At 44.2% G+C, this 14,567-nt stretch overlaps 1 protein-coding gene across 1 annotated transcript; it reads left to right on the top strand.

Annotated features, from left to right (window-relative positions):
• Nucleotides 1-589: 589 nt before the first annotated feature.
• On the top strand, nucleotides 590-10,999 carry LOC133379078 (vomeronasal type-2 receptor 26-like). Its single transcript, XM_061613688.1, has 7 exons — nucleotides 590-707; nucleotides 1,230-1,269; nucleotides 5,349-5,367; nucleotides 5,773-6,012; nucleotides 6,309-6,476; nucleotides 8,918-9,065; nucleotides 10,089-10,999. The coding sequence occupies exons 1-7, from the start codon at nucleotides 590-592 to the stop codon at nucleotides 10,997-10,999; spliced, it is 1,644 nt and encodes a 547-aa protein (XP_061469672.1).
• Nucleotides 11,000-14,567: the final 3,568 nt, after the last annotated feature.

Below are 14,567 nucleotides of genomic sequence, written 5' to 3'. Positions count from 1 at the left end.
GAAGCCTGACCTCTTGTGCCCCTGTATGACACTCTAACCACTACACCACATTGTCTCACTAAGTCACTCTTCCATGCCAGCCGTCCTCCATGAGCTATTTGGCAAAAATATTCAAACACAGCCCAGGCACCAGACTGCATAGATTTAGACCTCCTCCACAGCCCTCTGTGTTTCAGCAACCCATTTCCAGTTAGGAAGCATTTTTAATGGATGGCTTTTGTTTGGTGGGCTCATTTTGATGGTTTGGGTATATTTGGATCTCTAAGAGAGTTAAATATACCCATTTCCTTCTAAAGTATTTTTCCAGTGATAGCTGTCTCCTCCCCCACAACCTGATGCTGACCCGGGCAGCAGCATTAGGTACAACATGAGTGGAGGCAGCTCTGAGGCAAGCCACCCCCTGCCCCCATGGTCATGAAGTGCTGAGGATGGTAGCCTTGGAAAGCACATGGAGCTGAAGGAGGAAGTTGGGAGAGTAGCCACTCTTCCTCACTTCCTCTTCCAGCTCTATGTGTGTATCACAGCTCAGATTAATTCTCCTGGTTCAGATGTTTACCCAGGACCCTTCTTTTTTGTCTCTGGGGTGGGGATGGTCTCGGAAGTGGAGAGAGGAGTGGCCAGGATTGGTGGCACCCAGAGCACTTGCTCAGGAACCCAAATGTGCCCATGGGCCTGCAAAGGTTGGCAATCCCTGGCTCAGAAGCAAGGTAAGTTGAGTGAATAGATGCCTAAAATCATGCATGGTGTGGAGATGATGGATAGGGAGAGGATTTTCTTGTGAGACCAGAACACAAAGGGGTCTTCCGATGAAGCGGAATGTTGGGGGATTCTAGGCAGGCAAAAGGAAGGACTTCTTCACAGAGTGTGTCGCCAATCTGAGGACTTCAGGTTATGGTGATGGCTATCAACCTAGTTGGCTTTTAAAAGAGGATCGCACGGCTGCAAGGGTCAGAGGCTGCAGATCCCTGAATACCAGTTGCTGGGGAACAACACCAGGACAGGACGATTGTCCTCATGCCTTGTGTGTGAGCTTCCCAGAGGGTCTGACTGGCCATTGCAAGAAACTGGATGTGAGAGTAGATAGGCCTTTCGTCTGACCCAGGCGCCGGGCCCTGCTAATGCTCTTGCCAGCAAAGTTTAGGAGAAACTCCCCACCACCAGCACCAAAATGATTCATATCACTCTCGGAAGCCGCCTCTGTGCTTTCCCACAAACTTGTTTTTCTCCAGCTCTGCACCTGCCCCTCGAGCCACGCAAAGACTCGAGCAGGTAGCAGGCATGAACGTTCTTCCCCTTATAATTATCAAAATCATGGTGGTTTGCCCTTGCTGAAGCTCAAGAGATATTTCTGGAGGTTGCCCAAACATCAGAATCAAGGGCAGCATGAGGTTATTTATGCCACTGTTGCCTGAGTGGGGGGAGTTTAATTGCTCTGAAGCCAGAGCTGAACATCTCCCGCATCGGCAAAGCGAATGCAGCATTGGTCTTGAAAAGGGCTGGGGGTTGGCTTCTTTTATTAAGCTGCACTCACAAGAGAGGTGCAGGAGGCAGAGCCAGAATGATCTCCCTGCTGCTTCTGCTGCTATTTCTGCAGCTGACGCCCCATGGAGTCTGTGGGAACCAGGAGGTGAAAAGCCAATTGAGTCTGAAGACGGAACCAAGGGAAGCACTCAATTACTACCGGCCTGGAGACTTCCTCATTAGCGGAATCACAACTCCAAAGAAATATTTTGCACAACATCCATTCAACTTTTCCCAGGTCCCCTTCACCAGTTTTGTTACGTAAGTAATTATATGCTGATGGACGTTATGCCTCACTTTCTATTTCCCAGGGAAACAGCCCCTGTTCCAGGGCAGGGGAGCCTTTGGCCTTTCAGATGTTGCTGGACGACGGCTCCCTTCATCCCTGACAATTTGCCACAATAGAAACAGTGAATTATCCCACCTGCAGACAAGAGGCAAGGGTGGCACACAAGACACGCAGCCCCCTGCAGGCAAGTGAATGCCAGGAGTGGCATCAGAGGGAGGAGGGAACAGGCTTTCTTCTTAGGGCAGCAGCTCATGTCCAAATCCCTCTTCGCTAAATTAAACCTTTCCTCCTTCCTCCAAATCACTTTTCCTTTTGTGTTATGCCTTTTGAAATTAGAAGCCCGAGGACCTCCTTAACAATGACATTTGTAAGCTGGTCTGGAAGGCTTTTTTGGCCAAACAGCATTATGAATATGCTTTAAATAAAAAATAATAAATTAAAAAATACAGCCCAGGGGACTTCTTCATCAGTGGAAGTCGATGAAAAGGTATTCATAACCTTCATCTGTAAGTAAAGATGTACCAATGTGTTTGGTGCTTCCTCACCTCACTCCATTTGCTCCAAATGACCAGGACAGTCCCTGTTTTCTAGTCCCCATTACTGGGCATCTCTGACAAAACACTCCCCCCACTTGACCCCTCTTTGCCTTTGAAGAACGATTGAGTACTTCATGAACACTGACGCAGCATCTACTCCAGACAGAATCAGATATGATGGGATAATTAGGGGATTCTACCATCATTTCCACTGAAAGAACAGTCTGTAGCTAAAACGGGTCTTTCTTGATAGTTTAAACACAAATGCCAGTGCATGGCATCCTCCTCTGTCCTCAGCCTGATGGCCAGATATAAAGGTTGCAAGTGTAGTTAAGTGAATCAGGTCTTCTCATGATGTGTCCAAAGTATGATAACCTCAGTTTCATCATTTTAGCTTCTAGTGATAGTTCTGGCGTAATTTGTTCTAACACCCTATTATTTGTCTTTTTTGCAGTCCATAGTATGTGCAAAGCTCTCCTCCAACACCACAATTCCAATGAGCTGATTTTTCATTCAATTCATTCATTCATTCGGGATATATATAGAAAGCTTCCAGTCTGTGGGCCGTTGTTTTCCATATTTGCTGACAGCTTTTTGTCAAAATTTGGACAGATTCAGTTTCAGTAGCTTGTAGCAACTCTACTGGTATGCCATCTCTTCCTGGTGATTTGTTTCTTCCAAGTACTTTAAGAGCAGCTTTCACTTCAGGTTCTTCATCATTTGGTTCCTCCAGGATGAATCTGTCATCCTTGCATCTCTTTTATAGTGTTCTTCAGTGTATTGCTTCCATCTTCCTTTTATTTTATTTTATTTCTGTCAGTCAGTGTGTTTCCCTGTTGATTACTCAACATCCCTACTCTTGGTTTAAATTTCCCTTTCATTTCTCTAATCTTTTGGAACAGGGTTCTTGTTGTACCCTTTTTGTTGTCCTTTTCTATTTCTACACAGTAACTATTGTAATAGTTTTCTTTGTCTCTACGTACTAGTCGGTTATGTTGTTGCATTTAGGGTTCTGACCTGTTTCTATCTCCTTTTGCTTTTGCTTTCCTTCTCTCTTTAACCATTTGAAGAGTTTCTTCAGTCATCCATTGTGGTCTTTCTTTTTAACTAGAGGTATTGTCTTTTTGCATTCTTCCCTGATAGTGTCTCTGACTTCACTCCATAGTTCTTCTTGTTCTCTGTCAACTAAGCTTAAAGCCTCAAACCGGTTCCTTATTTGATCTTTATATGCTTCTGGGATGTTATTTAAATTGTATTTTGGCATTATGATTGCTTTGTTGGTCTTCTTTAGCTTTACTCTGATTTTCGATATTACCAGTTCATGATCTGTACTGCAGTCTGCTCCTGGTCTTGTTTTTGCAGAAAGTATGGAACTTCTCCATCTTCTGCTACCAATGATATAATCAATTTGGTTCCTATATTGACCATTTGGTGATGTCCACGTGTATAGTCGTCTTTTTGGTTGTTCAAAAAATGTGTTTACAAGAAACAAATTATTGGCTTCACAGAATTCAATAAGTCTTTCTCCTGCTTCGTTTCTGTCTCCTAAGCCCTATTTCCCCACAATTCCTAGTTCTGGTCTGGTCCCTACTTTTGCATTCCAATCCCCCATGATTATCAGCACATCTCGTTTTGGTGTGTGATCAATTTCTTCCTGTACTTCTGCATAAAATCTCTCCAATTCCTCTTCTTCTGCATTTGCTGTTGGAGCATAGACTTGGATGATGGTTATGTTGATAGGTTTCCCATTTAATTTCATTGGTATCACTCGCTCAGACCTTGCATTGTATTTTTTCATTTATTTTATTTATTTATTAAATTTATACCCCGCCTTATGGCCAAAAGGTCCTCAAGGCGGCTTACAAAAGAAAATGAACATAACAATACATCAATAGAACATAATACTTCAATAAAATAATACAATTCTCAAAATTAAATAACAATTCTCAAAATTAGATAACAAATAACATTATTAAAAGCAAATTATTGAGCAAGTGTTACTTTAAATACTTGTATATACATGTCCACCAGGCAAGAACAAGAATAACTCTGGCAACTGTTTTCTTTGTTATTAATCAAATTGAAGCTCCTAACTGCTTCCTACATTACTTCTCACTATTAAAGCAGCCCAGTTTCTTCTTGATTTCTCATTTCTTGCATAAAATATTTTGTAGTTGCCTGATTGAAAATGTCCCATTCCCGTCCATTTTCATTCACTCACACCAAGTATGGTAATGTTGATACGTTCCATTTCTTGCTTAACAATTTCTAACTTTCCCTGGTTTATGCTTCTCACATTCCATGTTCCTATTGTGCGCGTTGTACAACTCTGGACTCTCCATACACATATGTGCGCATCAGCCTCTGGGCTTCCTTTCGGGTTTGACGCAGCTGCGTCATTAGTCACAGCGCTACTCGTACGTGTCCTTTGTCCTTCCCCAGTAGCTCGGTGAGTGTCATCTGACCTGGAGGTCTCATCTTCCAGCACTATCTCGTGTTGCATTTTGGATACTCTGTTCATATGGTTTTCATGGTAATCAGTATTCAGAGGTGGTTGACCACTGCCTTCCTCTGAGTCTGGATGCATTAGTCTCGTGTCTCAGCTTTGACCATTCCACCTTTGATGCCCCTGCTACGAGTCTAGACTCTTCGTCAGCTGCTTGATGACATTGCTCTCAGCTTCTTCAACACTCTCAAACCCCTCACCACGTTAAGGTGTGCATCCTGGAGTGGGTCACTTTCTGTAGGAGAAGGTTATCTCCAACATAAGTCAGGAATTTCTTGGATGGGTTGTCTTTGGCAGAATTTGTCTCCCAAAAGATATCAGTGCAATTGAAGTATCCCATTGCTACTACATCATGCCTCCTTGAAACATTGGCAATTACTTTTCAAAAGTTTTATCCTCATCTTCTCCATGGTTTGGTGGTTTTCTTACCCCATTTAATTTAATCCACATACTCTAGGTGGGGCTACCAATCTCATCCCTCTGCATTTCTGTGCAGGACAGACATTGAAGACCATGTGAGTTATGGCCTGGCTTCCTTCCTATATTTTTATGAAAACTATTTGTGGGCCCCATTAGAGTCGTTCTCTCAGTTCCTGTTACTGTGCACAAACCTTTGTTAGTCGTTACCACCAAGTTCATGACTCCTTCCCCCTTAGGATTCACTTTAAAGCCCTCCTGATGAATTGCTCCATGCTGTGGCCAAACACAGTCTTCCCTGTCCTTGTGAGGTGCAACCCATCGTCATTATTTGGGGATCAGCTTTTATGAGATATTTATTGCCTAGAACGGCCTTTAGTAAAGAAATGATGTGACCTTTTGTTTTCATTAAATGGTGAATAGTAGTTTGACACGGATTCATTTGTTGCAGTGAGACAAATAGGTTGTACTGGCACATCTTGTCCTTCTTGTTCGCCATCCAGGAGATCAACAGGGATCCCAGGCTCTTGCCTAACATCTCATTAGGATACAACCTCTATGAGAACTATTTCGATGCCAGGATGACTTCCGATGCCATGTTGAACCTGCTTGCAGGTGGGCAGAGCAGCCTTCCAAACTATAGTTGTGGAAAACGGAACAGCCTCTTGGCTGTTCTTGAAGGGACTGATCCTGTAATTTCAAAAGAGATTTCAGCCATCTCAGGCATCTACAAAATCCCACAGGTATGAAGGGGGGGCATGACAGGGCAGTGCAGACGTTCAGCTGCATAAAATGCACCTTTTTTTTCAAGGAAAGTAAAAAGGGGGGGCACTAAGGATCTGAGCTACAGCATAAGACAAGGTGTAAGACTTTTTCAAAAGCCCACCTTCACCAGCTTGGCATCATCTGTTTCAAACTAAAACTCCCATCAGCCACAGCCAGGATAATTTTGTTAGATATTAGTTATTTTAGGTTAATAAATATATTTTCCTCATCCTGAAAGCAAAACCCAACACTAATATCTCCTTTTCCTCACTAGATCAGTTTTGTTGCTCAGGTTCTTGAGGATAAAACCCAGTTCTCTTTTGTCTACCGGATGGTCCCCAAAGAGGAGGAACAGTGCCTGGGGATTGTCAAGCTGCTCCTGCACTTCAGATGGACCTGGATCATCCTCTTTATTCCAGATGATGACAGTGGAGAAAGGTTTGTGAGTGCCTTGACACCTCTGATGATAAGAAGTGGGATTTGTGTTGCATTGTTAGAAAGAATACATCAGACTTCATATTACATACTCCCCCTGATCGAACCATCTCTCAAATGGAGACAAGTCAGTGTATGTGTCAACTATCAAAATACCTACCTAGGATGGGTTCAAATCAGTGCCATACAGGAACTTCTTCAGAAAGAAATTGGTGCAAAAGTCTGGATCTCAACAGCTTTCAATGACATCAACTGGAATTTGTCTGTTGCACCTAAAACATTCCAGTACATACATGGTTCTTTGACCTTCATACTGAAGACCCAAAAAAGGACCAAACATGACCATTATGGGCCAAATTCCTATCTTCTCCGACAGTTTTGGTGGAAAGCATTTCGTTGTTCATATCTAAAGCATGTACTGTCTGAAAAGGGTTGGGCAAGGTGCACAGAGGAGGAGAACCTGGAAACTCTGCCCCAAGAGGAGCTGGAGAGAGCCCTGTCCCAGGACAGCTACCGCACTTACTTCAGTGTCCAGACCGTGGCACACGCCTTAAATGCTGCATATTCACCCAGATCAAAGTGGATGCTGAGGGGGAGGGGAGGAGACAGGTTGGACCGTCAAAGGCTACAGCCATGGCAGGTATTTCCTTTCCCTATTTGCAAACCGCTATCCGTTGTCCCAACTGCAAAGTCAAATTTCATAATGAGGCAACACTGCCAATTTCCAAGGCAAATCCAATTGGTAAGACTCCTGGTAGAGAGCAATTATTTTGCCCAATGTGGTTAATTCAGAACCCCCCCTCCCATCTAATTATCTCCCCTCTGTGTCTCTGCTGGGCCTTGAAGTTGCCCATCAACCAGGACCTGAGTGCAAGAGAAGATCTATCTTTTATTTAAAATACAGGACCTGGATAGACTAGAAAATTGGGCTGAAATTAATAAAATGAAATTCAATAAAGACAAATGCAAGATTCTGCATTTAGGCCACAAAAACTAATTGCACAGGTACAGGATGGAAAATACCCGGCTTAGCAGTAGTGCGTGTGAGAAGGACCTTGGAATTGTAGTGGATCGCAAGTTGAACATGACCCAGCAATGTGATGCTGCGGCAAAAAAGGCAAAAGCGGTTTTGGGATGCATAAACAGAGCTATAGTTTCCAGGTCGAGGGAAGTAATAGTCCCACTATATTCTGCATTAGTCAGGCCTCATCTGGAATACTGCGTTCAGTTCTGGGCACCTCATTTTAAGAAAGATATAGACAAGTTGGAGTGGGTTCAGAAGAGGGCGATGAGGATGATAGCCGGTATGGAGAAGAAGTCTTGTGAGGAAAGGTTGAAGGAACTTGGCATGTTCAGTCTGGTGAAGAGAAGGCTGAGGGGTGACATGATTGCACTCTTTAAGTACCTGAAGGGCTGTCACATAAAGGAGGGTACAGATTTGTTCACTGCTGCCCCAGAGGGTAGGACTAGGTCTAATGTTTTTAAGTTGCAGGAGCGTAGATTCAGGTTGGACATTAGAAGGAACTTCTTGACAGTAAGGGCAGTTCGGCAATGGAACCGACTGCCTAGGGAGGTGGTGGGATCCCCTTCGCTGGGTGTCTTCAAGCAGAGGCTGGACAGCTATCTGCGGGAGATGCTCTAGCTGTGGATTTCCTGCTGTGAGCAGGGGGTTGGACTCGATGGCCTACAAGGCCCCTTCCAACTCTATCATTCTATGATTGTATGATTCTATAGTACCTGTTTCTAAAGTTGCATCTATACCCATAAATTAGCATGTGCCAAACAGTGTCCTCTTTTCTGGGGTGGTGTAAATGGTACTGAAAACTGTTGCAGCCTGAAGATAAGAGCCTTCGCATGTGCAGAGTTCCACACAATCTGGAACCCTGAGTGATTCAGGTTTTGGGTCACAGGGAAACCTGCATGTGAAAGCTCTCCCTCCCTTCAGACATCTACATGAGGTAGAGGAGCTACTCTGCATAGGTGCACATCACTCTGATATGCTGATCCTGACTGTCTGCCTGTGAAGGGCCCGCTCTGCAATGACCCCCATCCTATGGAATAACCTTCCCTATAGATACAACAGATACCTGGGGAAATGCTGTTCCACCATCTGCTTATAACATGCCTATTCACATGGGAATCCTCGAGCACTAGCTTTTAATGCTGTCCCAACAAGAAATGTAATTATCTGTGGTATTTGTGACTTTTTAAAAAAAGTATTTTATTGCCTTTTGTATTGAGCCTATTCTGGAAACCGCCTTGTTACTTTATATGAAAGGTGGTCTAGAAATGTCTTAATCACTGAAATAGAGACTCTGAAGAGCGCTTATAGTCTAGAAGAGAAGTGCGCCGGCCCCAATTCAGGAGAGCGCAGAGTGAGCAGGGCTGAGATATCCAACACAGTTTCCTATTGTGTCTTCATGCTGATGTTCCCCCCTGTCATTCCAGCTTCACCATTTCCTGAGAGAAATCCGGTTTCTGAACACTTCCATGGGTGGGCTGCATTTGGATGAGAAGGGGAAGCTGCCAGCCACCTACGATATCGAGAACTGGGTGATGTTTCCCAATGAGTCTCGGGTCAGAGTGAAAGTGGGGAGTATAGAGAGAGGAGCGTCAGCTGGCATAAAGTTCTCCATTAACCCAGAAGCCATTGTGTGGCCCAAGTGGTTTAACAAGGCAGGAGACACTTCTTAAGCTCTAATAATTTCTTGAATAATTCACATGGAACTGTAACTATAATCCCTTTCACCCTGAGGAAGTAGAGTCCTCTTGAATATGGAACTGGCAACCCAGGAAGCCACCCCCTCATGCAATAGTATGTAGAAGTAGTAGTAGTAGTAGTAGTAGTAGTAGTAGTAGTAGTAGTAGTTACTCATAGTAGTACTTACTCGTACCACTAGTAGTAGTCGTTTTCAAGATACAATTTTAGGTAGCATTTTCAGCTGAGCCTTTGTTTAATTCCTCCACTTCTTCAGTGTGTTTTCCTGATGCTGTGATTTTACTACTGTTATTCTAGGATTGTTCTTTTGTTACTGTACCTTTTCGTATCGAAAGGTGGCATATAGATGTTGAAACAAACAGGCAAATACATCAAACAGGTTTTCCTACCATGTCGATCTGCATCAATAGCGCTTCCTTAAAAAGGAGGCTGGGATCACTTGGGGTCAGGGGAACAAGAGATGCTGTTGGTCCCTTTCTGGCTGGGAAGGTGTGGATGGAACCCATTTCCATAGACATAAATACTTTCCCCTTGACGCCCCTTCTTCTCTTTATGGTTAGACCGTCCCTCACTCCAGGTGTACCAAAAGCTGTCCCCCTGGATATTCCAAGGTTGCTCGAGAAGGAGAGCCAATTTGCTGCTATGGTTGTGCTCCGTGTGCAGAAGGAACATTCTCCCCTCAGGAAGGTGGGTGACTTCAAGGGAGAAGGCATGAAATAAGTCAATGAATAAACCTCTCCCACATCATGGGCTCCTGCTGGGAGGAAGGGTGGGATATAAATCCAATACTAAATAAATAAATAAAAATAGATCAGCATCTTGTTTCAAAATGGTTTAGATGATTATGGATATCAGTGACACTGAAGACACTCTTGATGCTTAAAACAATTTTTTTCCCAGATGCAGATCATTGCACCAAATGTCCAGAAGATCAATATCCAAATAAGGACCAAGATCAGTGTATCCCAAAGATCATAACCTTCCTGGCTTATGAAGAACATTTGGGGATCCTCTTGCCTTCCTTTGCCCTATTCTTATCCTTAATTACAGGCTGTGTGTTAGGAATCTTCATTAAATTCCTTGAAACTCCAATAGTGAAAGCCAACAACAGGGACCTCTCCTATATCCTTCTTGTCTCCCTCCTGCTCTCCTTTTTGTCCTCCTTCCTGTTTATTGGCCGGCCAAAGAAAGTGACCTGCCTTCTACGACAAATGGCCTTCAGCATCATCTTCTCAGTTGCCGTCTCTTCTGTATTGGCAAAAACCATCACTGTGGTGCTAGCCTTCCTGGCTACAAAGCCAGGGAACAAAGCGAGGAGATGGCTGGGGAAGAGTCTGGCCAACTCCATTGTCATTTCCTGTTCCAGTGTCCAAGTTGTCATCTGCACCATCTGGCTGGGCATCTCTCCCCCATTCCCAGACTCCGACATGCACTCCCAGCCTGGAGAGATCATCCTGCAATGCAATGAAGGGTCTGTCGCCATGTTTTATGTTTCCCTCAGCTACATGGGCTTCCTTGCTGCCATCTGCTTCACGGTGGCTTTCCTGGCCAGGAAGCTGCCTGGGGCCTTCAATGAAGCCAAGCTGATCACCTTCAGCATGCTGGTTTTCTGCAGTGTTTGGGTGTCCTTTGTGCCCACCTACCTGAGCACGAAGGGGAAATACATGGTAGCCGTGCAGGTCTTCTCCATCTTGGCTTCCAGTGCTGGGCTCCTGGGCTGCATCTTCATCCCGAAGTGCTACATTATTGTACTTAGGCCTGATCTGAATACAAAGGAGCACTTGACCACAAAAATGAAGGATGTCATCTGATTTTTAAAATATTTAGTTTTGACAATTGTTGTCCAGCTCAGCAGTAATTAAGTCCACATGGATCTCTTGGGAATGTTTCATGTGCATTGCTCTGTCACAAGCTGATTCATAGAATCGTAGAATAGTAGAGTTGGAAGTGTCCTATAAGGCCATCAAGTCCAATTCCCACTAGTTATCTGATCAGCCACAACAGTGTTAATGCTGCTAGTGTTCATCTGGGATCACCCGAACTGATTTGCATAGTCAGTTATTTTCTAGGAAATAGTGCACACTTCAGGCATCTTAACATCATCACCAACAACATTTACTGTTGTTTGTTTCACAACTTTTGAACAAGAATGTGCCCATATTGAATCATATCAAATGAAAAATAAGAATAAGGATTAAAAAGAAAGGCTTAGAAACAATCAGAAACAATCCTATCAGCCGTGGAAAACCACTAGAAAAAACCCCTGATCCATGTGGACAAAAAAGAGAGCATATAAATAGGAAATCCCATGTCAAATTTGAATTTTGCAAATTTCGAGCACATCCTTACTGGGTGCTAACGTTTCACCTTGGGGCTCATGTGATGGCAGACTCCACTCTGCTAAGATAAATAAATACATCCCTACACATCCTTGTTTTCTAGGTGATTTTTTTCTTTGTGGTGAACCATTGGCTCATGGGTTGCGTCCACTGCTAGCCCATTGAGATTTATACCCCACCTTTCTTTTCATGATAGAAACCTAAGGCGATTTACATACAGTTCCCAGGCGGTCTCCCATCCAGGCACTGATCAGACCTGACCCTGCTTAGCATCCACAGGGTGCTGGCCTCATGTGCCTTCAGACCATAGCCTTGGAGATTTAGATAATGAGTAGCTTAGGTGACCCCCATGACCCTCCCCAGCCCCACTTCCAGGATTACTGGGGTAGCTTTTCTGATGGGGTGGCACTGCAGCAATGACCTTCCAGCAGGGGCATCAATACCGCTTACCAGGCAGAGAGGCAACACGGCAGAGAGGTTGGGACTGCCCTGGTGGGAGACCATTGCTGCAATTCCACCCTGCAGGGTAAGCTGCTCCTTATTCTCACCCAGGTTTACCACCTCAGGAAACACTTGACCTGAGTCCCTGAGAGGGACATTCATGACAACGGTGGAGAGTCGCTTCTCAACAGAAGCCATCCTGATTGCTCCTTATATACAGGAGGAACACGTTAGGAGGGCAACTCAGAAAAGTTCTGCCATGCTAACCCTATCCCAGTGGCTTGCCCAAGGCATTCCTCAGAAGCTTATGAGAGGTTGCTCAATGGAGATGTCAAATAAACTTCCCAGACAACAGCTGTTTAGTCACTGGCGCTGATGTTCTCCTGCAACGCACGGGCACAGGCGATTGTTCAACATGCTCTCGGTTCATAGAGGATGATGTCGAGGCCCACCATACCTGGTTTGTGCTCCATGTGACCCAATGCTTTGTGACACACAGGGCGGCTTCTTCGAAAAGACCCTGTCAGGGGACAGTGTCATGGGGAAAGGTTCCCTGAAGACATATAGCTGTAGTTTCATGGTAGTGCATCTCTCTTGCCTGCAAAAGGTCCCAATTTCAATACCTGGAATTTCCAGGTAGGGCTTGTTGCAGCAAACCCACTTCCCACAATATTTGACTTCCTGCGAAAAGGAAAGTGATGGACCATCATCTGGCCTCCCTGCAAACAGAGCAGAATGAATGCTCATTGAATAGTCAAATGTCTAATCCCTCTGCAAACAAATCAGGATGAATGTTCGATGGAACACTTGGTCTGGAAGCATCCCAAAGATGTAACCCTCCCCCATCTATCCTATATATATATTCTGGACTTCTGGGTCTCTCCACCTTTTTGAATTATTCTGTCGGTCTGGCCTTGATATAGTTGCACTGTTGTTCTTTTGATATCTTTCTCCCACCCATCGCCATCCCCTGAATTCCCATCTACCTCATAAAATCAATTTATTTAGCAAGATCTCTCTCAGCAGATTGCATAAAATGGTATGATATATTCATTAACAACTGGCAATACAGACTTTATTTGAGCTTTGCCACCCCTTATGCCTTTTAACCAATCCCCCTGCTTGGGCAAAAGGTTTGGCAGATACATATTTTACGGAGAAAACCTTCCCACTCCAAAAACCGTCTCTAGAAAACTGAGATGAATGGGTTGGGGTAGAGGACTTCCCACATTTCCAGTCCTAAGAGCCAAGTGGATGTTAAAAGCACAGGAGCAGAGTTGGAAAATAAGCTGGCATTCCAAATCCTTTGACATGTTCAAGAGGATTAGCCAATAGGAGGCAGGGCCAGGAGGAGGGAGCCAACCAAGAGGCAGGTTTCCAGAAGGCCAAGTCTCCATGCTCTGAAGGGAGCTTCTGACTGGAGGGGTGCCATTTTTAAAACGTGTGCAGTTTGTTGCAGTTCAGCCTCGATAAAGTACCAACGTAAGAAGAGTTTGCTAGATCAGGCCAGTGGCTTGTCTAGTCCGGTATTCTCACAGTGGCTAACCAGGTGCCTATGGGAAGCCTGCAAGCAGACCTGAGCACAAGAGCATTCTCCCCTCCTGCGGCTTCTAGTAACTGGTATTCAGAAGCATCTTGCCTTCCCAAAGGCAGGGCACAGCTGTTGTGGCTCAGAGCCACTGATAGCCTTCTCCTCCATAAATCTGTCGAAACCTCTATTCAAGCTGTCCAAGTTGGTGGCCATCACTGCCTACTCTGGGAATGAGTTGCATAGCTCAACTATGCACTAAATGAAGAAGTACTTTCTTTCATCTGTCCTGAATCTTTATTTTATTTATTTATTTATTTATTTATTGGATTTATATCCCGCCCTTCGTCCCAGCAGGAGCCCAGGGCGGCAAACAGAAGTGCTAAAAACACTTTCAAATATCATAAAAACAGATCTTAAAATACCTTAAAACAAAACAACATTAAAAACATTTTTAAAAAAATCTTTAAAAAAGGGTTAAACACATTATTTAAAAAACATATTAAAAAGCAATTCCAACAGACGCAGACTGGGATAGGTCTCGACTTAAAAGGCTTGTTGAAAGAGGAAAGTCTTCAAAAGGCTCCGAAAATATAGCAGAGATGGTGCATGCCTAATATTCAAGGGGAGGGGATTCCACAGGGTTGGTGCCGCCACACTAAAGGTCTGTTCCTTATATTGTGCAGAATGGACCTCCTGAGAAGATGGTATCTGCAGGAGGCCCTCACCTGCAGAGCGCAGTGATCGGCTGGGTATGTAAGGGATAAGATGGTCTTTTAGGTATCCTGGTCCTGAGCTGCATAGGGCTATGTACACCAAAACCAGGACCTTGAACTTGGCCCGGTAGCAAATGGGCAATCTTCAAGCATTCCATTTCATTGGATGATGTCCATGTTATGAGAGAGGGTGAACAATGTCTCCATCAACTTTCTCTATGCCATGCGTAATTTTATACACTTCTATCACTGGTTGATGTTAATAGACCCCAAACCATGAACCATGAAAATGGCTTTTCTTTCTTTCTTTCTTTCTTTCTTTCTTTCTTTCTTTCTTTCTTTCTTTCTTTCTTTC

Source organism: Rhineura floridana, chromosome 3 (genome assembly GCF_030035675.1).
Source record: "Rhineura floridana isolate rRhiFlo1 chromosome 3, rRhiFlo1.hap2, whole genome shotgun sequence".
Taxonomy (NCBI): Eukaryota; Metazoa; Chordata; class Lepidosauria; order Squamata; family Rhineuridae; genus Rhineura; species Rhineura floridana.
Note: the sequence above shows the minus strand (reverse complement) of the source record. Positions and strands in the feature narration are given on the sequence as shown.

Bases quoted from the DNA above. Each gene is read 5' to 3' on its own strand.
- LOC133379078 (XM_061613688.1), top strand. From the start codon at position 590: ATGGTCTCGGAAGTGGAGAGAGGAGTGGCCAGGATTGGTGGCACCCAG. The intron at 6,013-6,308 runs GTATGAAGGGGG...TTTCCTCACTAG, and splicing joins GCATCTACAAAATCCCACAG to ATCAGTTTTGTTGCTCAGGT. The intron at 6,477-8,917 runs GTGAGTGCCTTG...CTGTCATTCCAG, and splicing joins ATGACAGTGGAGAAAGGTTT to CTTCACCATTTCCTGAGAGA.